The 26567-nt window shown below is 39.9% G+C and overlaps 2 protein-coding genes across 5 annotated transcripts; one reads left to right on the forward strand and one right to left on the reverse strand.

Annotated features, from left to right (window-relative positions):
* Positions 1-645: 645 nt before the first annotated feature.
* Positions 646-10627, forward strand: si:dkey-264d12.5 (golgin subfamily B member 1). Of its 2 annotated transcripts, XM_061043099.1 has the most exons (19): positions 646-962; positions 1890-2066; positions 2189-2309; positions 2497-2705; positions 2950-3045; positions 3438-3603; positions 3850-3921; positions 4154-4269; positions 5683-5781; positions 6475-6597; positions 6862-6960; positions 7075-7172; positions 7285-7423; positions 7512-7624; positions 8445-8586; positions 8864-9000; positions 9115-9232; positions 10194-10255; positions 10337-10627. In XM_061043099.1, the coding sequence occupies exons 1-19, from the start codon at positions 948-950 to the stop codon at positions 10548-10550; spliced, it is 2316 nt and encodes a 771-aa protein (XP_060899082.1). In that variant the 5' UTR covers positions 646-947; the 3' UTR covers positions 10551-10627. The 2 variants fall into 2 exon arrangements, with proteins under 2 accessions (XP_060899082.1, XP_060899083.1); XM_061043100.1 differs by lacking the exon at positions 2950-3045.
* On the reverse strand, positions 9459-22950 carry LOC132978082 (N-acetyllactosaminide alpha-1,3-galactosyltransferase-like). 3 transcript variants are annotated; one of them, XM_061043101.1, is made up of 6 exons: positions 22929-22943; positions 20557-20645; positions 20378-20458; positions 15497-15592; positions 14208-14345; positions 9459-14072 (listed from the first exon to the last, which is right to left on the reverse strand). In XM_061043101.1, exons 2-6 carry the CDS (start codon positions 20559-20561, stop codon positions 13388-13390), a joined length of 1005 nt encoding a protein of 334 aa, XP_060899084.1. In that variant the 5' UTR covers positions 20562-20645; positions 22929-22943; the 3' UTR covers positions 9459-13387. The 3 variants fall into 3 exon arrangements, with proteins under 3 accessions (XP_060899084.1, XP_060899085.1, XP_060899086.1); XM_061043102.1 differs by lacking the exon at positions 20557-20645 and having other exon boundaries at positions 22929-22950; XM_061043103.1 differs by lacking the exons at positions 15497-15592; positions 22929-22943 and having other exon boundaries at positions 20557-22100.
* Positions 22951-26567: the final 3617 nt, after the last annotated feature.

Raw genomic sequence — 26567 nt, forward strand, 5'->3', positions numbered from 1 at the left:
GCATACAAATTAAGTTTCATTAAAAGACACTGTTTACAATGAAAACAAAGTCTAGTGTTACTCCCTGGAAGGAAAAAAAAATAGGGTATAAGCCTACATATTAAATTCTATACGATGAGTTTTTAAAAATAATAATACAGAAACCGTCACAAATCAGTAAAGTCACATGAGCAAAAGTTGAGTAGGGCTTATTAAAATCTCCCAGCTGGGTACATTTCCATACCGTTTGTTGTATTGGTTGCACAGCAATTTGCACTCCATGACAACTTGTGGTGGTATTTCTAAGAAGAACACACTTTGTAAGACAGACGCTTGCAGCTGCAGACAAAATAGATGCCCATAAAATAGCATAGCTATTAGATAATGATTATCCAAAGATTTGCTGTCCATATAGGCTATCCAATTGTTTTAGAAGTGGGGCTTGACTAAAGCAAATTGAAATATACCAGTGTTAGTGACATATTTTCGTCTTTATCGGGTCACATGTTAACCTAAAAAAAACACAATATTATTTGTATGGTGGTTTACTGATGAATTTTAGGTGCTCACACCGTGAACGGTCCCACAAGACTCCTTCAAGGACACTCGTACAAACCAGACTCGTAGTGCGCAGGAGCAGCCTTTTTTTTTTTTATAGGCTACTAGAAAACAACAGAAAATAAACTCTCACCACCACTTTCCCGGAACCGCAGAGGATATTTAAAGTGAACACTCCTTCAGCCTCTGCCAACATCATGCTTTCACTCGCTATTATTGGTTTGGGCGTGAAAGTTTCGATTAAATACCGAGGTTAATAGGGAGTTGAGTGCGTGCTTTCCGTAGGCTGCGGTTTAACCGTTAAACAACGCGTTCAGGAACGTGAGAGGACGTCTTTGCGTCCGTGCCGTGCCAAGTAGTGTTTCGAGAATAAAACACGGGAGAAAGTTTCTCACCGGAGGGGAGGACAAATGGATCAACCAGAGGTACTACATTGCTTTTTGCTTCGTTTAATCTGTTTTCAAACTAGCTGTATCCCTCAACTTGATCCAAACCCTGACACATTTCAAATCGTGCCCGCTATGACTTCAATTCCTTCACATATTTGCCCCCTTTTTTGTAAAAAAAGATCATAAAATATAATCTTAGTTCCGGCTTCATCACCCAACATCATTGCTCTGATTCTACAAATGATTTGCGCAACGAGTAACCAAATGTGAAACCTATTCTTCTTTGCTCTATTGTTGCACAAGTATGCACAGCCTATATGTAATGTCAAACTTCATATGCATCCTTTAAATCATGTTTTTCTAGTAGCTTTATTGTGTAAGTTGAGTTTGCATGTCGGGAAACTTCACTAGAATCGAAAATAAAGTCACCAGTATGAGGGTTTCTCTGAGTGTCGGAGCAGAGCCTGCAACTATAGGCTAAATGAACTTCCTGACTAAGATAATGGAGCTTTAAAGCGCAGTAAAGAGTGTGCTGTATTTTGTTCTGTTATTCAGATACTCGAACACCACTGTTAAAAAAAGTAAGAAGCAGTTCATCAGAAACACGTTGGCAAGGCCAGCTGTCTCTGTAAGGAAACAGCTGTTCCTCAAACTTTGGTTCCGCAAACACTTAGGATCACAACCAAATGTGTATTATCCCAGGCTAGTTCAGAGTGGGGACTGGAACTGTTTACAGTGATTCAGGTTTTTTTTTTTTTTTTTTAACTTTATCTTAGCCTATTTTGTACAACATGTTTCTCTTGCAGTAGGCTAAATGATAACAAAGTAGAGTTACACAATGTTTTCATAAAACACTGAAGGCAACGTTGCATACAATATTTCACCTGACAACGCAAGTATCGAGCCCTTTCTTAGATGGGAATAGTTTGTCAGTGACAAATGTCCACATATCATCTTCACAAGGAGGAGCTACAACAGATCTCCATATGGCTTAGTGAGGAGGGAATCACTCCTGTCTCCCCTAAGGAGGTTCAGCTGTGTGTGCTGTGGCGTGCCCTCCAACACACAAAATGCCATCTGAGCGGTGTGACATGGGATCTGGACAAGCAGCGCTCACAGCACTCAGCAGAGTTGACAGAGGTACGTTATTTTGGTTTCAAATGACTTGTGGTATCAGGAATATCCAAAAAGGAGCAACAGTAAATGAAGGTCTGTGGCTATTAGTGACTGAGATGTTGTCTCTCTGTCTTTCTGCTTGTAAGGTACGCAAGTCCTTGGAGCAGATCCGAATCTTTACAGAGCACAAAGATGTTCTGGCTCAGGAGATACAAGATGAAAATGATCAGCTCAAAGACCAGCTCCGGCGTCTAATATCCCTTCAAGGTCGTCGATGTTTACCTGTAACAACTAAAATTACAGTAGTAATCACTAACATCAAACAGTTCATCATATCAACTTCCTATAGCCTCCCTTAAGGGGCAACACACATCTGTAACTACCAATGACTGTGTCAAGCAGGTGCTTGTACTTCTTATGGCAACATTATTAATTCTCTTCTCTGACGTCATAGATGCCCAGATAAGCGAGGTGGCTAAAATGCTCTACCAGCAGGGTCTCACAGAGTTGATTCACAGCAGCCCCAGTGAGCAGGTGGCCTACCTCCTGGTGGAGAGAGCCTCCTTACTCGAGACCAGCGAGGTCCCAGACCACCTGAAGGGTCACGGAGGCACAGAGGGGACCAAAGACCAAGCTGAGCAGCAGAGCACAAATACACACCAGGTTAGAGGGAGGGCTTTTAACAACACAAACACACCATAACATCTATATAGCCAGTCATAAACACCAAAGAGAAGTTTGTAAAAAAACAAAATGCATTCTTGCAACTATTTTAATTTTTTTTACTATTTAAATTTTTTGATCCCTTGTTTGTTAAATACCTTCTCTAATTTTACCGTAAATAAGTCAGATTCATATTGCCCAATGACTCTCTACCATGATTCTGCGATTTAACGTTATTCCACAGTCTTCCCACAAGGGGGCACCACATTATCACCAGAACCCATGGAAGAGACTCTTTGGACTACACAAAGCATCCCAGAGCAAACATACTTTGATTCCAGTACGTCCTTTAATGTTCAGTAACATCTCTGCATCCATATTAACAACACTAAAAGCTGCACTGAGGTCAGTTATGCTGCATGTTTGAATGTAAAGATCTTTTTTTGCTTGTTTTCTGTTTGGGCATGTTCTGGTTGGGCATCACCCCCATAAACTGCAACCTCTTTTTCTGCTCCAGTGTTTTAAAGCTCTTTTTTTACCTGCACGAGCTATAGGACACTTTGCATGGCGGAAGAAATTCAAGATACTACATGAGTAATGCACCTTTATCCAGTGAACTTCTCAAGGTCGCTTTTCTATTCTTGTGAGTTTAATTGTCAGTATTTATTATCAGAGTGCAGCAATCACTTTAATCTTTGTTGTTGAGTTAGTTACCCCCCTTCCTCTCTGCAGGCTGAAGCCAGGTGTTTGGCTAGCCAGACAAGCAGCGTGCAGAGGGAATGTTCCCGTCTGGAGCGCGACCTGGAGGAGGGCTCCCGCCGGTTGGCTATGGCCCATAATGAGATCAGGCGTTTGACAGATGAGCTGGAGTCTGCTCATTTGACCCTAAGAGCTTATGGTGAGAGGTAGAAATTAGCGTCCTAACAAAAGACTAGAAAATTAAACATCATAAACCTTTTAAAGATTCTTTAATGAATGAATGAATATTTATGTAGCGTTTTTTTTTTAAACCATTTATGATATCCAAAACAAATGTAAACTGAACTGATGTTTCAACCTACTTCCATGTCTCCTAATGGAAGTGAAAACTTGTCTAGTCACCTTGTAACATTGTGGAGAAACAAGTGTTCTTGTCCTTCTCTAGAGCCAGAGCTGCAGGCTGCACAGCAGGAGGTAGAGCAACTCAGACAGGAAGTAGAAAACCTCAAAAAATATGGTAAGAATGATTTATTTATAATTCTTCACCACAGTACTTACATTTCTCTTTAACCCATTTTAAAAGCTCCCTGAAATGTACCTAGAATGACATTTTGATTCTCAGTGTTTTATTTTCACTGTGTAAGAAGACTTAAAATCAAGCACAATGTCAAAGATAAATGTGTGGCAACAAAAATGAACATGTATCATTTATAACAGTAAAAGTGAATTATCTGACTGTATATGAAAAGAAATGGTGGAACTGCGAAAGACAAAAGAGCTGAACGATCGTTTGGACCTTGAAATCAGAGCCTTGAGGGGTAGAGTACGAACCCTGGATGCTGAGAAAAACACTCTGCAGCAGAAGGTAAGATACCGGCTGGAACACTATTTGTAGCATTGCGGGGGGGGGGGGGGGGGGGGGGCGTAGTAAGGCATTTCTAAAGTGGGAGGTGTATGATCCCCATTTGTGCAGATATATTTTTTTTTATGTACTTTTAAAGTGCAGGTAAATCGTACTTTTGAGAGTTTTTCTTGAATTCTGCATGTCCTTTTCGACTGAGTCCTTTGTGTCTTTCACAGCATCTGCGGTTTTTGCTGTGCACGTTTTAGACACCATATATGACTACATGCAAACTACTGTGGACCACATAGATTTCCTGTTTACTAATCTAAAAGTTGAGACACAGCATGAAAGAAAAACCTCTTTGTCCTGCAAATCTACCTATAGTGTGGCAGAGAACATTGCAAACGCTTTCTCTCATCAGTTTGACAGAAGAAGTTGTTCAGACTGAAAGTCTTTTAGGGAAGGAGGTGGAGATAAAGGGATATGATACAGAAATATTACAAACCATCATTATTTGTAAAGGAGGGTTACTTTTAAAAACATTGCACTAAATGGTTGTTGCTCTTTTCGACACCCTTCATTTACTTTATAACCACACGCAAAAACCACTTCCTTCTGTTTGTATTGTATAAAAGTGTGTGATGCAAAGACTTACAGTGCAAGTCACGGCCTCAAAATTGCAGGAAACTACTTAAAAATGTCTACAGTAAATGGTTGCTTTTCAAATCCTTCCACTCTAGCCTCTTCTTAACTCTAACTCTTCTTTTTATCCTCATGCATAGTTTATGGACAACAACAATGTATCTCCTAAATTGTTGCATTAATGTGGACCCTGGGTAGAGATGCAGTATTTGACCCACTGGATCAGAAGTGCTTTTATTAAAATGTCCAGGTTGTTTCGCTGCAGAGGGAGGTGGATCAGCTGGAATCAGCCGTACAGAAGCAGCATCAGACTGTGGAGGTTCAAGCCGATGAGTCTACCAAAATTAGCTCCAGTACACAGATCACCTGCTCATAACAACCTCCGCTCAAACACTCACACCATCCAACAGTCTGCTTTAACTCTGAGCAGAATGTAATCTACACTTCAATGCCATGTTCCTGTGTTAAACACATTACCGGGTAACGAACAGATTGGAAATACCGAACTCTGGTATTAATTTATCAGACCAAACCTCTTGTCCTTGTTATCATTCTAAATGCAGAACACTATAGATTATTGCCTGTTAATTTTTGAGAAATACTGAAGCCCTAAGCGGACATGCAGCCCTACATTTCACTTTACTCCGTTTTTCTGCGATCGAGAGTAATTTTCCGGCGGTTTTCTCGTGAACATGACTTATTTATCTTGTAAGCTCAGAATAACAATGTCGGTTTTCCTGATGGAGCAATAAAATAAGTGGTTTTTCTTGTTTGTTTGTTTTTTAATTCAAGTCACAAGCAGCAGAGCGGGCACCGCTTAAACACTCCTGCAGAAGTTTACAGGAGGAAGCTGATGCTCAGACAAGACGTCTTATGGAAAAGGAAGAAACTGTGAGTACTTCAAACTTCAAACTGTTGCATGTTATAATGAAAAGTTGGCATGGCTGTCACACACCAAACAACATGGTCTTTCCAGCTTGATTTCCGTTCTTTTACCATCAAATGAAGTATCCTCCAATTGTTGGGAATCTAGTCCCATCCTGTAAGAAACGTTTTTTCTTATAGTGTCTTGTTTTCGTGATGTGTCACCTACATGTCTTTGGAGCATGCTATGTTTGTCTGCTTAAGCCATGCCAGTGGAAAAGAAAAACCTTGGTGAAGCTTTGTGTACTGTGGATTTTTAAGGTTCACAGCTAGAGACCCTTACAGTAGGGCTGAAATGTTTGATGCACTTTTTGAGAGGCCAAACAGTGTGAGACTGACCTGTACAGGCTGAATCACTGCATTTAGTAGCACATGATTACAGCTTCTTTTTTTTTAAATGTAGAATGTTTCATGAACTCTTAATGATGCCTGGATGTTTGTTGTCTGAGTTGAGTATTTCACATTTCAGAAGCAGTGGTGCCTTTATTGTTATTAATTTCAAAGGCAGACTGAGGGAATGCTACTTTCAAAATCATGCAAGTTTTCGAAAATGACCAACCCTGTTTTGAAACATTTCTATCAGTCAAATGTCAGAAGTGCATTATTAATGTGGATCCTGTGCTGAACTAATGTGATCTGTGTGTGTTTCATGTTTCACAGGTTATTTCTCTGCAGAGGGGTGTGGAGCAGCTTGAGTCAGCCCTGCAGGAGCATCAGCAGCAGGCTGAGCAGAAACTCCTCACTGTGCAGGCTCAGGCCATCCAAGCTAACAAGTTAGCTCAAGTAAGTCTTACAGAACAAAGACTCTGACATTACATGAGAAGACAACATCTGCTTACCCAAAAATTGAAGTTTCAACACAGTGGGTAAATTTGCATCTGCGTGAATCACTCTGTAAAGTAAATTGCGTTTTACTTACGACATATTTTAAGGGAATCTAATTGGTATTAAACACAGTGTCACACTCATCTGTTTCAGCAAACTTGAATGACCCAGTGATGTTGTGAGAGTAACATGTCTGAACATTGATGATGCAGTTTTTTTCAGTCACAGGCAACTGATTTGATTCAGAGCAATGAGATATGCAAAGATTTACAAAACAAGCTGAGCGCTCAGTCCAGATGCCTTTTGGAAAAGGAGTCAGAAGTGAGTGATTTAACATGTTTAAAGATTATTCAGAGACAAATTCATCGGTAGATACTCTCTGCTATCCGTGGCCGCTGTATCTTTTTCATTAAATGTTTTTCTCACCCCTTTTAGATACAAACCCTTAAGCAGCAGCTGGATGATTCACACAAAGAAATGGATAACATTATAGCTGCCATTTCCACAGAAGAAAAACATCTTCAGGATAACAGGTAGGATATTATATCCTCTGACAACATCCAGTAACTTGTGCAAACTCTTGATGTTGGCAGTATTACATAGTGAAGTAATAGTTTCATTGTATGTCTATGTGCGTGTTCAAAGGCTCATGAAGCAGGAAGTGGCTAATATACATCATGATGAAAACCCTCACACGAGACTGGAAGACTCCTTTTCAACAAAGGATAAAGGGCGACAGAGACTAATACTGCTGCTGCAAAACAAGGAGAACACAAAACACAAGGTTAACTGTGATGTTTGTTTGAGTATGTATTGAATAACAAGAAGAAGTTCCTTGTAAGACTGCTAATTGTTTGTACTTATGGCAGCAGGACTTTCCCGGATTTCAGGAGGCAGTGAAGACTCTGGTTGCCACTCAAGATGAGTGTGAGAGGCTCAGAAAGGAAATCTGTGAAACCCTTAAATGCCTTGACAAAGAGCGGAGGTAAGAAGTCCTATGATGTTACTGGCAGCTGAAAAACTCTTCTCAGTTTATATTTGATGGAAACTTAATGTAAGTAAAAAAGCCAATTTGGTGGGCGCCGGTGGGCTAGTTGTTAGTTTGCACGCTGCGCCCCATGTACAGACACTACAGTCCTCAAAGCAGCCTTTGCTGTCATTCCCTACTCTCTCTCTCTCTCTCCCTGATTTTCCGACTCTAGTATCCACCTCCTATCTTTAATGAGGTGATGTTATTATTATTATAATATCAGAACCAGTTTGCTGGCCTTCTTCCTTGGCTGTAACACCTGTTTGTTTGCTGTGTTAACTGGTCTCATATCTGGCAACCCGAGAGAAAATAGCAGTGAAGGGTGCCTCCTTTCTCTGGTTCAAAGCAAACACAGACCATTCTGGACCTGATTCTAAACTAAGAAGGAGAAGGTACTGGCTGCTGCATTGCTGACAGAGAAACCAGCACTTCAACATAGCATGTTTCCTTAATGTCAGATGATATAGGAAGGTCATTTTATGATTTCAATCAGTAGATATCCTACATATTGCTTCTTTGATATTGAACATTCTTGACAGAACTTATATTTCCTTTTTTTTTTTACAATTTTTTATTTTGGAATTATGCATGTATCATTTTCAAATAACTTTAAAACAATTCACAGAGGACTTTGAAAACGTAGGGTAGAACAACATATAACCATATCACTTCATAGTTATAACGTATTTATTGTAAAATTTAAAGAAGAAAGTATGGTGCCACACGTAAATCATCCTGTTAAACCCTTGTGGTATTTCTGTCATTCTTCTTACAGGAAATACCACGAGATGAAGGAGAAACAAAAGACCAAACTGCTTCAAGCTAAACAGAAACTAGATGAAGAAACCGCATGGCGTGACGAAAGAATCAGTAATCTAGGGCGCGAGCTGTCTTTGTGTTCCCATTCATTGGCTAAGGTGAACAGCTTCATACTACTTTAAACAACAACACGGGATGTTTTCACTGTTGTATATTTGAATACATTTTACACAGAATGTAACAGAATAACATGGAAAAACTTAGACTATGACATTGGCGAGTCCACAGCATCTTTAAGTTATTATTAGTAATATCTGTATTGACACAGGTCTTACTCTACAAATGTTGTTAAAGAAATTAGATTACAAACAAAGAAAATGATGACTACATAAATTCAAATAGATTTTTACCAGTTGTGTCTTTAATCTTTACCAGGAAAAAGAGCTCATCATAAATATAACTGTGGAAAATGACAAACTGCTTGTTGAGAGGAGAAGACTACTACAACAACTGAATGAGGAGGAACACAACAAGAAAGACTGTCACTTAAAAGCGTCTCTGTCCAAATGCAGGTACTGAACTTGTGTAGTGCATGAACATTTAGCTCAAAGGATAGAACGGAAGTAATATGTATTCAGTAGATAACTGCCCAAAATGAACTCATGTGATGTCTGTTTTGATCTCAGGGTTGATTTTCTAGAGATGGAAAACAAGAAACTTGGAAACAAAATACTCCACATGTCCAATCAGCTCATCGCCCTGGAACGCAGCCTGCAAATCCTGAAGTCTCCTCGCCTAACGGAGGTACTGGGTTTGGGTTAGGATCAAATGTTTTTTCTAGCTACTGTAGGTACACAACTCAAATTCTGTGCCAACAACCTTGTGTATGAACTTGAATGTTCATTTAGTTTGATAAATACAATGCAAACTAGCATTCAAACACTGAACATCAACCTGATGTTTTGGTCCAGGAGCTGGGAGCTACTGCTGCATTTGACCTCTCGTCACTAGTTGGACTTTACATGTAGTGTTTTCTTTTTTTTTTCTTCAAAATATCCAATATTGAGTTAATTCAGTAAAAACAAACAAAGCTAAAATACGCTATAGATATGTAAATACAGATTCCTGTATTCACCAATTAGTGTTGTGGTACTGGAAATCAGCCTTGATCTCGAGACCACTTTTTGAAGGTCTTGGTCTCGTCTTGAAATATGAAAGTGCTTTAACTCGGCCTTGTCTCGGTCTCAGACTGGGCGGACTCTGGATTCTAAATCAAGACCACCACTGAAAGGTTATTTTTCCAAGTCATTACTGTGATTAGAGGGAAAATGCCCCGCCCTTAAAGAACAAAATAACTTAAATTGATTTGTAGTTTACCCCCAAAATTATTGCCACAACCTTTCCAGTGTGACAGTCTAAGTGAGTGACATGCATGCTGCACACTAGATGATGATTTTTCATTGATGGTCTTGTCTCGGTCTCGACCCCTAAATGTCTGGGTCTCGTCTCGGTCTCAGAGCACTCTGGTCTTGTGCATGTCTTGGTCTCGGTTAGTGTGGTCTTGACTACAATCACCAATACAAAAAACATCTTGATAATCAAGAGTACAAATCGTTAAAAGTGGGCACAGCTCAGGTTTGCTCTTAGCTTTTGTTTCATAGGATTGTATATTGATCTTTGTAGTGAGAGTGTTCCTGCACAGACACACAGTCTAAAAGAGGATGACAAAAATAATCAAACACAACATTCTGTTTTGTCCAATTAGGAGCTGAAGAAAAGATGTAACAGTATGCACGTTATAAAATCTCTCCATTTGGAAACATCACGGTAGGTCTGACAATTAAGCACTCTCTTGTTTTTACCTGCTTATTGAATCACAATAAAACTCCCTTTTGATTTCATCCCTAGTGTGATGACCCCTGAGCCATCTGAAGTTCAGGGCTTGTTTGAAAATACTCAGAGTAAGCAGCCAGACAGAACTTCCTCCCCTCGATGTGTCCTCTCTGGACCCCTGTCTCGATCGTCGGAAATGGGCTACCTGAATCTGACCTCCACTCAGAGCCTCTCAGAACACCTCATTCCCTCAGCCAGCCTCAGCAGTTCAGACAGTACGTGTTCCTAAGACTTCTGTATGAAACATATATCAACTGTACAGACATTATTATATTTTTGATTTTAAAAAAAAGAACACAACAAAAATGTTTCCCTCTCTCTTCCTCTCTCTTACATTATGATTTCAAGTTCATGCTAAGCATAACATTTCTCTGCATAACTTCCCAGATCTGAGTGAAAAACTAGAGCTTGACATTATTTTTTTGAAGAGCTTAAACCTCCTCTAACTAAAACCTTTGTTACATTTGCTTTTTCCCCAAGCAGGAAAAAAAACTTCCACGCACAACCTAACTGCAACACTTTCCATCATTACGTCACCACAAAACCATAGAGGTATCTATCATGAGTTCTATCTCTACACTCTGTTTTCATGTTTCTTTCCTCGTACAAATGAAAATGAGGCGCTTTGCACAGTATTCACTGTTTGAACATTGAACTCTAAATTTGTCTTAACCTCAAAAGTTGTCATTTTGACCTCATAGCATGCATGGCTGGTTGCCTTGTTGGCCTTTAAACATTTAAATGGGACACAAGACATCTCCTTCATTATTCATCTACTATATCTTGACATATTTACAAACAAAGTCCATTAACAAATTTTAGCTACTCATTTTGAATAAGTGTGTACAAATCAGTCAGCTGGATGTTAAAGCAGCTCGTCAGTAATCACCCTTCCTTCCATTTCCAAAGAAGTTGGGAAAGTGTTAACAAAAGACAGGGAAAGTTGTGAAATGCTATAAGAAAAGATCTGGTGGGACATCTTATATTACAATAACCTCCATTTCAACAGTTAAGTAACATGACTGATGAATAGCATACCAGGAAAATCTCTTTAAGCAAGGTACAAGGCAGAAAATCAATATTGGATGGCTGTGATCTTCAGGCCTCCAGAGGGCGCTGTGTTAAAACCAGATGCATTTCTGTAGTGTGCAATGGAGTCCACTGAATGGACTCAAGAACACCCTTAAAATCTCTTGTCTTTTAACACAGTTCATCTCTGAATTAGCAAATGCTAGCTGAATGAAAATCAGATCAAGAAATGCTGCCGCGTTCTCTGGGTCAGTGTTGGACTGAAGCTGGGGCGCCAGTGGCCGAGTGATTAGGGCGTGCGCCCCATATACAGAGGTTGTAGTCCTCAAAACAGGCGGTCCAGGTTCAATTCATTTGACTGTGGCTCTTTTCCCCGCATGTCATTCCCCACTCTCTCTGTCCCTGATTTCCAACTCTTTCCACTGTCCTATCTCTACAATAAAGGCATTAAAAAAAAGCCCCCAAATGAATATATATTTTTAAATGGACTGAGGCAAAGTGTAAAACAGTCCTTTGATCTGAGGAGTCAAAAGAGATGAGGGACCAAACAGCCTGTTATCAGTGCATCGTTCAAAAGCCAGCTATCCTTGATAGATTAATGCTGGATGATATACAAAGGTTTTGGAGCAAAATATGCTGCCAAGTGGACAACATCTTCCTCAGGGAAGGCCTTGCTTACTTCATCGAGACAATGCCAAACAACAAAATGCATGTATTAAGACAGCATGGCTGAAGGTATAAAATATCTAGGCACCACTATATCACAGAATTTAGATAAACTATATGATTTAAATTATAAAAAAAACAAATTTTTAGAAAGAAGCAAACAGATTTCTTCTTCTTTTACAGATCTCAAAGTGCCAAACAAACAAACAAAAAAAACACATTAAAACACACATTTCAATGAGCACTTTTAATTAATTATTCAAACGAATCACAAGTGCTCACTTGGCTCATTCTATTATCTTTACAAAGAGACAATTTAACATGAAATCGTTACATCCTGTTCCACTTCTCTGAGAAAAATAGGAAGTGACCCAATAGTCGTTATGACAGGAAGGAAGTTAACATGATTTCTGAGTGATCTAAAGGTACGGCCTGAACTTTTAGTCGAGGTTAAGACTATGAACAGGTAACAGGCATGTAGATTATTACTTACTTTTAGAGTGCACATAGCATGTCTGCTGTCTGGGCTTTATCAGGATGGAGTGTTTATAACAGAACAAACACGCCAGCTTTAAGAACCTCCCTGATGAAGTCAAGATAGCTGGAAATGTGGGGTGAACAAAGCAGGGCAGGCTGAAAACGAGTTGTGCTACACCTTTTAATTTAAATAAATAACATGTCACTACCCTTCAGTAAATATGATACTTTCAAGGTACTAAAGAACACAAGTTCAATTTAAATATATTTTAAAAAATCTGTAAAAAGCAATAATTTATCTTTGTAAGATTACCTAAAACCACTTCAACTGCAAGGAGATGTGTAAGCCCCTTTCCAGCACATTCAGGTTAACTTGGTTACTGTGACATGAATTTACACATTATGTACATTTACAATAAAGGAAAGCAGCATGTGCATGGAATAACCTGCTTCATAGAAAAGAAAATCAAATGCAAAAGCAAGCCTTGAAAGATACTATGGCTTAAGATGTGGCTTTATTCGGAAAATCATTACTTTCAGACGAGCAGATCAAATAAGAACCAGGTCGCCCTCCTGTTCAGACCTTTGTCTATCTAAATGGATTGGAACGGACCATGCTTATCAATGTTACGACAATGCAGGGGTCCTTGGAAAAATGTCTCCCCTGAAAGGGGTCCATGGTCTAAAAAAGTTTGACAACCCCTGTTCTAGTGGGCTTGTTACCGGCAGGGGCAGAAACAATTGGAAGTATTATAAGCTTGATAAACATTTACTGGGAATGATTGAATGTCAGCTGGGATATGGGAAAAATGTAAACACTATATATCCCACTTCACTGGATACAGTATTCCATTACGAATAGCAGGTGATATTGTTCTTCACTCCAAAAACACATTAGGGAACACGCAGTTTCTCGTATTGTTTTGGTGCCCACAGTAGTCGAGAGACTTGTATGTCATTCCTGTAGCCAATACTAGGGTCCCAGCAGTACTCTGGAGAGAGCACCCTGCTGGGTTTGTGAAGCCATAGGTACTTGTTGAGATGGCTCTCATCGTGCCAAAGAGCCTCCACATTATTTAGTTTATCCTCCATGATGCTCTGATAGCATGCCTCAGTCAACGCCTTTACACTCTTCCACGAGCCTCCAAATACAGCAGCGTGATAGTAGAAATCCCCGGTTTCCATGTACGCCTTGGACTTGGGGTTACGGTCATAAGTAAACCTCTCTTTTGGAAGGTGGTAAAAGTAGGCATGGAGGAGTGCCACGGAATCTCCCAGAGCCTCTGAGCCAAATCTCCCTGTGAACACCTGATCCACATCAAAGCAGAAAACGTGAGTACAGTGGTGGCGGATATCGGACTCAATGGTGTCTGCTATCGTCTTCATTCGCATCATTGAGATGTCCTGCCACCTGGAGTGCCTCTTTACTTTGATGATTCTCATGGCTCGCAGATGAGGAAGCTTGATGTCAGGAACCTTTTGTGGCATGTCCGTAAATACGTAATACCTGACAGGCAAACCCAACATAAAGTAATGTTCCGACGAGTTCAGGAAGTCCCCGAGGTAAGCATCCAGGTACCTTTGGCAGAATAAGAGATAAAAAGATGAGTTGTTTGTTTGTTTTTAAATCTAAGTAACTACAGCAGTTGAATATGAATGCACTAAATACATGTTAGTCGGCAGAGCAGGATGTGTTTTTTATACGTTAACAAACCTGCCAACTGCAAACACTGTTAAAGCCACAGTGGCTCCTTCTGTCTGGTGCCTCTGGTCCCAAATCTCAGAGTTAAACATCCCATCCCAGATGATGGGAGCGCTCCATGGTGTGCATGTTTGCACATCAAGTCTGGCGCTTAAACACAGAAAGAATGTTTCATTAAAATGTAATTTAGTTGGCAAGGATGTGATTCTGTTTGAGACATTTTTAGTGATTCTCTAATCAGTGCGTCTTTAACGTTTAAAAAGAAAAAAAAAAAACTAGCTGAAACAATACTCTTTGTTCAGTACACTTTTTCAAGCCTTTATTTGTTGACATGTAGCTCAGCTCAACAGGTACCGGATATATGGATGAGGAAAAGAGGCACCCTTGCACCTTGAAACATGCCATGTCATAAAATGCTTGTTAAGCACTTTGTGATGTACATCTGTAAAATGTATTGTAAAAATGAACACAACGTTTAACTGTAAAAGTTATTCGTTTAAGCATGTTTAATTGTATGTCTTCCAGTTGCTTATGAAGCAGAATCAAACAAATTGCAGTCTCATCTACACAATTTATTCGGCAATGTTTTGGGTATATAATGTAATAACACCAAAGCTGTTAATGTGTTCAAATGGTCTGTAAATACACAGAGCAGTGCATGTGCGGGTTCAGCTCCAGATGGTTCTGATCACATCAAAAGGCTAGCTCTTTCCTCCTGTCTGTTAGCCGACTCATCCCCGATGAGACCGATGACGGTGGTGTCGTCTGCAAACTTCAACAAACTAAGTGATGAATTAAAGGACTGCTGTCGTCCTACTAAGCTTAACGAGCACAGCCAGGGCTGCACAACACCTATGTGTGCACTGTCCCAATGATATTCAATAACTAACCATTACAATTACTGTTCTAGCAAGTTTGTCTAATTCTGATTCACATTGTTAAGTAGCGACATAATGTGTATTTTACTTGCTGGTTCAGTCATTGAAATCAAGATTGCAAACAAGTGGCACTAACACCAATCATCAGAACACACACATATCATGAACTTTATTTAACCAGGGAAGAAACTTGTTGAGTTCAAAATCTATTTTTCAAGAGTTTTCTGACCAAGAAAGACAGCAGCACACATACACAACAGACTTCCTGCAGTTATTCAGTACCCACTTGTCTTGTGATATGTCTGCTTCTCAGCATGCTGGTGTTAAGATGTGAATTGAAATGATGGCACTACTGGTTTGCGTGGCGAAAAAAACACAACTGTGATCACATGCTAGTTGAAGAAAAGATCTAAGAGGCCTTACTTGAGGTTGAGGCTTTCATCCACGCTGTTGTCCAGAGTCAGCATCTTTGCACTTTCTAAATGGCATTTTTCCATCGGTTTTAAGACTGGAGAAAGTCTAAATATAGAAAATAGATTTACTTATAATACATTTTTCATTTTTGTCCACAATGCTGGTTTCAAATTTAACTACCTCTGCAACAATAACCCAGTTTGTTATATTCATTATGTCAACATTTAAATATTAATGGATAATCACCACAATAAAGAATGACACCACAACTACTTTTTATCACTGCCTCTGAGGTTTATGCAGTCTTTTACTAATACACATAATACAGGCTTGCAAACAGAAGGCTGATCTGACCTAAGGACCTTCTCCGGACTGGACAGGTAGCCAATCATAGTTTGGGATAATGTGGTCAAACTTGAGTTGGCCAATCAGATTTAAAGTTGGTTTCACTGCAGGATTCCTACACTAGTCACGCTTCTTGCTGCCCACAATTATATCCTAGTGTAATCAGGACTCGCCCAAACCGCAACATTACTACAAACCAACAAGAAATTAATAATGTTTTTAAGGATTACTATTTCAAATTGTACACTTCTAGCTCTCCTAACCCTGATGCCATGCAGGACTTTTTTAGGGGCCTAAATATTCCACCCCTTTCCCCAGAATAGGTTTCTGATCTTGACAAGCCAATCACACAACAAGAAATCATGGAAGCCATTAAATCTCTTCGAACTGGGAAATCACCAGGCCCAGATGGCTTGCCGAGTGAATTTTATGCCACATTCTCTACACAGCTAACTCCTATCCTGTCAGCCATGTTTTCAGATTCGCTGGGATTAGGAGTTCTCCCATCTACTCTAAACCAAGCATTTATAACATTATTGGCAAAAAAGAACAAAGACCCATTAGATTGTGGATCTTATAGGCCTATCTCCCTGTTAAATACTGATTACAAAATAAAAGCTTAAGTTTTGGCTTGTCGCCTGGATGATGTTTTTCCCAGTGTAATATCTACAGACCAGACAGGCTTCATCAAACAAAGACGTTCCTTCTTCAATATCCGACGGTTGTTCAACATTATGTATTCTCCCTGTCAGGGTTTCTCAGAATGTCTTCTCTGCATGGATGCAGAGAAGGCCTTTGATAGAGTAGAGTGGAACTACCTATTTGAAACTCTGGCAAGGTTTGGATTTGGCAAAACATTCCTATCCACGCTCTCTGAACTTGGCATCTCAGGATCTGCCCTCTGCTGGTTTGTGTCCTATCTCTCTGGGAGATCCTTTAGAGTGTCGTGGAAGGGAGAAGTGTCCAAAGCGCACAGCTTATCCACAAGGGTCAGTGCTTGGTCCCATTCTCTTCTCCATATACACAAGCTCACTTGGTTCAATAATCCGCTCTCATGGCTTCTCATACCACTGCTATGCTGACGATACCCAGCTCTTCCTGTCATTCCCGCCAGACGATGTTACAGTCTCAGCAAGAATCTCGTCATGCCTTGCTGATATCTCTAAATGGATAAATGAACGCCACCTTCAACTCAATCTTTCAAAGACTGAGCTCCTTGTCATCCCAGCCAGTCCCTCTATGCAACCACAGATCAATATCCAGCTTGGAACAACCAAACTCATGCCCACAAAGTCTGCCTGGAACCTGGGTGTCATGATTGATGACCAGCTAACTTTTAAGGTTCAAGTAGCCTCGATTGCCCGGTCATGTCGATTTGCCCTGTATAACATCAGGAAGATCAGACCTTACCTGTCAGAACATGCTACACAGCTCCTGGTACAGGCTCTTGTGATATCACGCATCGATTATTGCAACTCTCTACTGGCAGGTCTTTCTACATGCACTATCAAACCCCTGCAGATGATACAAAATGCAGCAGCATGACTGGTCTTCAACCTTCCTAAAAGAGCACATGTCACTCCGCTGTTCATCTCCTTACACTGGCTCCCAGTTACTGCTCGCATCAAATTTAAAACTCTCCTGTTCGCTTGCAAAACAGTGACAAAAACGACTCCTCCATACTTTAACTCTCTCATCCAGGTCTACACTCCCTCCCGCCCACTACGCTCTGCCAATGAAAGGCGTCTGATCCAACCTTTACAACAGGGTCCTAAGTCTCTGACTAGACTCTTCTCCTCTGTTGCCCCCCGGTGGTGGAATGAAATTCCAAACTCCATTCAATCTGCAGAGTCTCTCTGCACCTTTAAGAAAAAACTAAAGACCCAGCTCTTTCATGAATACCTACTAAACTTAATGATGATGGTCTCGATATAATGGATGATGATGATGGTAGTGACGATGGTTTTTGTTTGATAAGGACGACTTATAAGATGGTTTCTATACTGATTAGAGCTCTTAAGAACTGCCGTCAATGTTGTGCTTTGCCTCTGTGCAATGCCTGTCAGCACCTGTGTGTCCAATCGGACTCAAAGCTGATCGTTTGCTCTTACTGACATTGTTCCCTTTTTTTCTAGATCCTTGCTTGTGTTGTACTTACTCTCTGATGTACGTCGCTTTGGATAAAAGCGTCTGCTAAGTGAATTGTAGAATTGTAGAATGTGCGTCCGACATTCTTTGCTCCAGTTTAAAGTGGTGCACCGCGCACACCTTTCTAAATCCAAATTAGCTAGAATGTATCCACAAATAAATCCTACATGTGACAGATGTAAGACTGTGGATGCAACACTAATCCACATGTTTTGGTTATGCCCTAACTTAGAGGGGTTCTGGAAAGCTATTTTCGAAGCCCTCTCTACCATCCTGGCTGTTAGAATTGACCCAGACCCCCTTATGTCTCTTTTTGGAGTAGTTCCCGAGGGGACGCAGCTACCAATCGGGGGGAAAAGAGTTAGCTTTTACCACCTTCTTGGCTCGCCGCCTGATACTCCTGAAGTGGAAGGATACTGCCCCATCTTCAATTTCTCATTGGATAAGGGATGTACTTGAGAAAATCAGATGCACACTGCGTGGTTCTGAGATGAAATTCAATGAAATCTGGAGATCGTTCCTGACATTCTTTGGCAAACCCTCCACACATGTACAGGAATAAATAGTGAATTTGCTTTGCCTTGACCCTTGACACATTCTATCTTCTGACCTGGTCATGCTGCTTCTGGCTTTTCTTTTCTTTTTTTATTCCACCTTATCTATACATCAGACTATTATTATTATTAATACTTATTTGTGTATATTTATGTTTATTTTATTTATTTTTCACCAAGTGCCTCAACAATTAGTCTTTCATCTTAGCTGTCAACAGAATATGGCAAGAGTGAAAGAGTCTTTATAAGTGAGTGACAGCAAGGGGTGGGGGATGTATGGGGGTGGGATCTGTTTGTGTTAATGTGTGTAATTATCCAAAATTCAATAAAAATAACTTTGAAGAGCAAGGCCGGATTAGTACCCCCAGGGGCCCCTGGGCACTGAAGCTCATGTACCCCTCACGATACAATTAAAAAAAAAAAACCTTTAATTACACATGATTGGTTCGCTAGCCTGTCGCTGAGCACAGATATGCTCGTTCGGCAACGCCCTCCTTTACTCTAACACACATTCATACATCTTAACCAAAAGTCGTGTTAACTGAATATTCTCCGCCTTTGACAATTTTTTTTTTTAACAATGACTGAAAAATCGGAAGGCTGTCTGTCATTTTGACGGATTAGTATCACCGGGTGTTCACAACTCCTTCCTAACTCTCACACAGCGCTGTCATCAACCACATATAAAGCACCTGCAGTAGACCTCCCAGTCCAGTTGGTGGCGAGTGTGCATAATTAATTAGTTATTGTTTTCTTCTGTAGGCTTTCTGACCTCACGTGCAAGACATCGTTGTCTAGCCAGTGTTGCAAAGATGGCGACTTTCTCGCTAAATCTGGCGACTTTTTATGCCAACAGCTACTAGCGACAAATCTACCGACTTTTTCTGGTGTTATTGGAGAATTTTCTGGTGTTTTGGAGAGTCTGACGTGAAAGCACGTATCGCTCTGCAGTTACTATCCTCAATGAGCAGTGGTTGCTGCTGTGAGCCCCTCCCCCGTCCCAGAGCACTCACAGGCAGTGTTGCCAACTTGCCGACTTTCTCGCTAAATCTGGCCACTTTTTTTGTCAACAGCTACTAGCGACAAATCTAGCGACTTTTTCTGGTGTTATTGGAGACTTTTTTGGTGTAAGAAACTGACGTGAAAGTACATATTGCTCTGCAGTTACTGTCCTCAACGAGCAGCGGGTGCTGCCGTGAGCCCCTCCCCCTCAGTGGCGGTTCTAGACCACTTTTACAGAGGGGGCCAAACGTGGGCCAGTTGTTGTGTCAGAGGGGAACATTAAACCCAGGTCAAAAAAAGACAAGATGGTCTCTTTAAAAAATATGTAAATTAGGTGATGACTTCATTTAGCGACTTCTAGCGACTTTTAGGACAGCCAATAACTACTTTCCTTACTGAGGAGTTGGCAACACTGCTCACAGTCAATCAGTCTCACAGTAGCCTCGCGCAGCAGTCCCAGCTGCAGTCAGAGCAGAGACGAGTCTGGCGGCTGGTTCATATCATGGTTAAGCTATATAGCTGGTGTGCTTCGGCACGGTACAGTTCATGCACGAGCACAAGTATGCGGGTACACAACGTTGACAGCCTTCATTCAGGAGAAATCCCGGAGTAATACGGATTTTTTTAGCCATCTGATGCATATTTTTTCCCACTTTCCCATCGCGGAGTTGCCCGTATGGTAGATCCAGGGTTGTTGAAGAGGACTCACCCAAACCTGATATTAAACAAACAAGTAACTATAGCAACCAGACTCCACCCCTTTTTGATCCGCGATGTCCCATTTCTTTGTCTTAGTGTTGACCTAACGTGAGACTAAATACAAGCTTGTGTTTGTACTCACCGAGATATTAAGTAGAGAACACATAATGCAGTGGGGAAACAGATCACACATTTCAAAACACACTTCATCTTCTGCAAGTTCCTGAGGAATAAGTAGAAAGACAGTCTGCGTCAAATTAAACCAAACATTGGAAATGAGCATGAACAGTTACAATAAGAGTTGTTAAGAAGTTATGATACCCCATCGTTGAAGAACGCAGGAGCCAGACCTCAGTGGATGACAGAGTCTAATATCTAAGATAGTGAAGGCAGTTTCACAAACAGCTATCCTAAGAAGAGAGACGGTTTTATAACAGTTTAATTTCTAAAACATTTTCATAGCAGTAATTAAAAACAAGAAACTATATTTCTCTGTCCATTAGCCTATTATAGGCCTACTTGAAACACACCCATGGCCATACCCTGACCTTCATGCTTGTCAGATGACACGGATGAAATGTAGGGTAAATTAGCCAAATGTGGGACACCTAAGCTCAAGCGGGTGTAGGTCTTCCTACAACAAATGAAAGTCAATAAAACTAAGAGTTAACACAAGTTGTGATGTCATGTGATCAAAAAAACATGACTTCTCAAATGTCCAATCATAGATTAGAATGATACAAGCTTCAAAAAGGAAGTACACAGCGTGAAGACCACCCAAAGGTCAGGGACATACTGTTTAGACAAACTTAATCTTAAGGATATACATTTATTATAAATAAAACAATCCTACTTTTTTTTATCTGGATGTTTTTATGATATGCTTGTTCATCAAAAAATATTATATAATGTTTTAAATAAATTCTATAATTGTTATTTTAAATTAAAATTTCCTTTGTCCCACATGTCTCCTAAAGTGGGACAGTATGACTTGCCTAATGTGGGACAGTTTTTTGCATTCAAATATGCCTGTTATGACTGTATGCGTTTCCTGTTTAGTGGAGCTACCCCCCATTTGTTGATTTATTGGTCGTTTGTTCCATGCTGAATGACATATTTTATAAGAAACCTTAGTACATCTCTGGTGAAGATATGATTAAATTGGTTATGTTGCATATTTCTATGTGGAAAAACACAGTTTTGAAGACTTATCGATCAATTAATCAACTAGTCAACAAAATAGTATTGGTGTTAGTTGGCTAAGTATTTCTTTTATTCAGGACAGACGTATGGAATAGAAAATATTTTAACATTTTAACATAGTAACATTGCAATTCTTTAAATAAATTAATGCATAAAATGTTCATTACATTCTGCTTTCTCTGCATGTCAGATATGGTGATATAATAGCCTATTGTCTTTCTACTAAATGCATCAAACTATTATTGTCCTTTTTTAGTGTTTTGTAACACCAATAACATTGTAAGTGGTAAAATTACAGAACATTGGATTGCACATTTTAGACTTGAGTGTGACAGACTTGAGAGGTTTTCATACTAGAATTAAGGTGATTTAGGGCTTTTAACATAGACTTTTCAGTGTCCCACATTTAGAACAGCACTGTCCCACATTAGGAAATGCAGATTGTCAGAGACAATTTGGCACTAAGACTGATATGTCTACTATTTCTTTAATGAGTGTGATAACTGGATTTTCACTTTGGGTTTGATTAGGGGACATCCAGGGAATTTCAGAGTGGTACTGGGTGTGGATTTAATGTATAGCTTCATGTTGCAATACATCCCAGAAGTCTTAAATGCAAAAATTGTCCCACATTAGGCTAATTCATCCTACGTCTATATGATGTGTCGCTACTCTGATGACTGAGCATGTGAATAAGTGTTCCCATGTTAGTGTGATGAGTATTTAGTGTTTGAAGATAAGATTTCAGCAGGTTGGTTGGGCTTTTCGTTAAACAGTTTTTAGAATTTAATTTTTTGATGTGAGAAAAAGGTTGAAACAATTGAATTCTATAATTAGACAATTCCTGGTCCAAGAACAAGTGACAAGAAAGAAGAATGAGAGTGAATCAGAACTGATAGATGAAGATAGATTCTAGTGTATTAGCAATTACTTAGCCTAATGAAAACTAAGGATTTTTTGTCATTTAAATATTAAGATATTAAAAAAATACTTCTTCCTTTAGGCTATAGGTCTACTTATTTCTTCCGGATGTGTAACACCCTTGTGACGAAATCTAAAATAAAGTAAAACACTTTTTAAAGGACATCAATAAAGCAGACCACCAAAACAAAAAAAACAAAACAATTTTTGCGCACAAGTGTAAAAATGTAAAACTTTGTTGATGTTTCCGGAGAATGATGAAGCACGAGTTACTGAGTGAGACCGAGCGGACTAAAACGCTCTAAGCTTTTATTTTTATTTTCTATCACTTATCTCAAACGTCTCTCAAGTCCTGATGATGTTGGCGGAAAAGTAGGACAGTAAAATCAAAGTTGTCACATGATATGTAATAAAAAAAAATGTTTTTTAAATGTCTAAAAAGATTAACGGGGCACAATGTGCTGCAAAATGAGTTTCATAAAGACTAGACAGTCTAATTAATATTTTGTCCATTAAACAAAATAGACTTCTTATCCGCAAAGAGACATTTCAAAGTGTAAATAACCTACCTGTGAGTCCCGTAGACATCCAGCTGGACGAAAAATATAGCCGGTGGCACCAGAGACGCTCCTATTCTCCGCGAGGGTATAAAGAGGGGTAAGAACAGAGAGGCGGTGTTTTGGTTCCCAGCCGGAAGGAGAGGGACGGTGCACACCCTCATCCATGCCGGCTGTTTTGTTTGTTTGCGTCTGCGAAAACTGGTAAGGAAACATGCTTCGTTTTTTAAAATGTTTTATAAAGAGAAGGTATTAATACCAGTAGGGGTTGCTGGGAAGGTTTGGGCCCAGCACACCAGGTACGCACAGAGATATGTATTTTTTTTTTGTCTATGGCCACTGCGTAATTCATGTTGAGGATAATGGTTTTGTATTATGTTTATTGTGAGATTAGGGAAATGTATTAAGGTGACCAACTAATGCTTCTATTTTCTTTGTTTTAGCCTGGCAGATTTCCTCTGCTGCTCTTACTGGCCCTCACTTATCAAACGTACGTCGGCCTACGGCAGAAAAATGGGTGTGCGGTCATTTCCACGCAAAGTTCGGCATTTATCAATTTGGACGTCCCACGCCAGGTCTCCGCTCGTGTACGCACGTTTTCAACTCAGTGTGGACTTGCGGTGCAGCGAATCTGTCTGTGTCGGAGAATAATTAGATCATACTATAACAGTGCTTGTTAAGACGGATAGATAGAGGTTCACAGATTCACTGTTAGATAAGATATCTAAAGTGTATTTTAGATTACGCACCACCTCAAACGATCTCTGTAGACTACATCGCTTTTTAAATAATGTTGAGCATCGCGAGCTGTCAGGTGATTTCATTAGTTGTGTGTTTTATTTGATTAATTTTTGTTTGTTTAATCGATTTACTTTAAAGATTAGAGAGGCTGCTTTCAGTAAATTGCATATTAAGTATCTCCATGCCGTAAACTCTGGGGGCGAGGACAGCTGAACCGTGAATAAATAGGGGCGTGGTGTTTAAATGACGATCGTTTCCAGCCGCCACACTTATCAACACCCGGTCTTGTGTACGCTGTGATCAGCCAGATACGCACGGTCCCACGTGGACCATGTCATACGATGATTTCTAAACCCACATCTGCACTGGTTTCTACACCAGATTGATAAGTGAAGGCCACTGTGTGGGTTTTGTACAGTGGTTGTGGCAAGAGGGTACGAGATTTTACATCCATTAAGAGTGATTGTATTATCCCCTGTGACTGCTGATAAACATTGTTTGACTCTGAGGCAGTCACTTACAGACCGCGGGCCCGTTTCTGAAAGAAGGTTGTACAAACCCTCAGTCTACAAAACTCTTGAGTTTTCGGTTCCAGATCAGCAGATTTGAATTAGTCTCTGAGTAGGTCCACTCGGTGTTTCAGTGTGTGCACCCCAACGATAAAAAGCCCACATGAATGGAGCCCCGATACTACGATTCACCATGGCAGCAGGTGACAAAAAAGAGATTCTCCTACTTTAACCATCTCAAAATACATCAATACCTTCATGTAGCCACAGGCTACGGAGAATATGAACAGGTTTTAAGGAAAAAAAGTAAAACTGCTGCAGTGTAGCAGCAAAGGAGAGAAGAGTAGTGTAAGAGAAAACAACTGTTCACGTCAGCACGTAAAGTCTATTAATTTAATCAGAATTAAAATATTGCAGGTCAAAACTGATGGAATGGTAGGCTATTAAACCTATACAATTTATTTTCATTAAGATGCAATCCAGCAGAAGAAAATCAACTTTTAAACAGCTCAAAATAAAATATAGTAACATAATAGGCTCATATAGATTTGTAGTTAACTTCATTCAGAGTTTATTTGAATGTGCATTAACTTTATCCTCAACATAAAGCTGTATTCACACACATAGGCTAAATTTCCTCTCACCTTTATCCTGTTTAGTTTATAAATTAACCCTATTAAATTAACATCTCCCAACGTTAATGTAGCCCAGACTTTAATTCCCTACAGGGTGATGCAGCCCCTTTATACAGACTTAAAGACATGCCATGTTCGATAAAATAGTTCCTTTTATATGCTGTAGTAGGCTATTGCCATCCTAACATATCATATTAAAACAACCTGGATTTTTATTCAGACAAACGGTGAATCTTCACTAACACACTGAATGAAAGAATGAAGACATGAAACGGCGTTCCTGGCTCTGAAAGAGGGAGGAGACCTAGAGAAACTCGGACTCAGTCACAGACTCAGTTACCATAGTAACTGACTCAGCGGTAAAGTAACCTCTCCCTCTGAAATGGGCTGGAGTTATCCCTCTTTCTCGGGTTTGAGTGACCTCCTCTTCTGAAACGGAATACCCTGAGTTTCCCTCCTTTCAGGATTAACTGACTCAGAGTTTACACAAAACCTTCTTTCAGAAATGGGCCCAAGGTCTGTTAATGTATTTACATGTTTTCAAACCTTGGAGATGGTTCACGGTTCTTGTCCTGATTTTAGCGCCTTGTTTTTTATTTTGCTGTTTCTTTGTTTTCATGGCTTACTCTCATTCGAAAAATTGCTATGACAGTGTATTTACTAACAAATATGATGTATTCTGCATTTACATATGTTGGTTTTCAATAAATAAAACAACACTTTATGAGGGTAAAATACTGGTGTGTACAGATGTCAATTGTGTAATTTGTTGTGAATTATTTAGCTTGTGACTTCTGTAGCATTAATGCACAGTATCTGCTGTTAACATGGCATTCTACATGTAGGCCTAGTGTAAATAGTGTTATCAGTTCACACAGAATAAAATATTTTGTGCTTGCAAGAATTCCAGTTACCAAACCTGAAAATTGAAAGGACCACATTTGAAAATTTTGGTAGATCGTCCTTTTATTAACAATTAAAACCCTTTATGCCACTTGTATGTCAGTTCACATTTAAGACTCAGTAGTTCCCAAAATATAAGCACCTACAGTCCAATCAGTAATGTATGTAATGTAAAGCCATCTCCTGCTAAAGCAGAAACATTTTTTCTCAGCTATAGGTTTACTGTAACATGGAATATGTGGTAAGGGCTTCAGTATAGTCCATATCTATAGCCCAGCTATTTTGTGGCTGCTGTAATCCATTTTGTTCCACAGCCTGTTTAGTTCCCTGTCTTCAACAGCAAATCCACAGTCCCTTGAATCAAACCTGCAAATTCAGACAATTATAGAATTATGAAAAGGCACCAACACTTTTAATATATAATTGTGCGCGATGACAGATGGGTTGTTGTTAGTAGTTCCACAAACAAGGAACATCATTCTTCTCGAAAAGCCATGTATACATCCTGAGAGGGCCGATCCAAAGGGTTTCAGTTTGTCATAGCATAGCGTGCCATATGTAGTTCGGACTCATGGAATGGTACGTGCATCTTGTAAACCTCCGGCGTGTTCTCAAAGCCGTCCCATGTGGATTTAGTTGTTTCAACAAGCTCATTATTACTTGTCGTTTCACACGTAGTTTGTGTTTTTCTTGAAGAACTTGCCACATAGTCCGATAGCCGAAGAGTTGCCCTGCAGCTCAGTCTGAATGGCACGTCTCACCTCGGCTAGTGGAGAATAGTTCCGTCGTACAAACCGTGTCTTTAAGCGTACGGATATTTGAATGTTGTGAAAGGTTGACAGCATATCCAATACCACCTCGTA

Source organism: Labrus mixtus, chromosome 7 (assembly GCF_963584025.1).
Source record: "Labrus mixtus chromosome 7, fLabMix1.1, whole genome shotgun sequence".
NCBI lineage: Eukaryota > Metazoa > Chordata > Actinopteri > Labriformes > Labridae > Labrus > Labrus mixtus.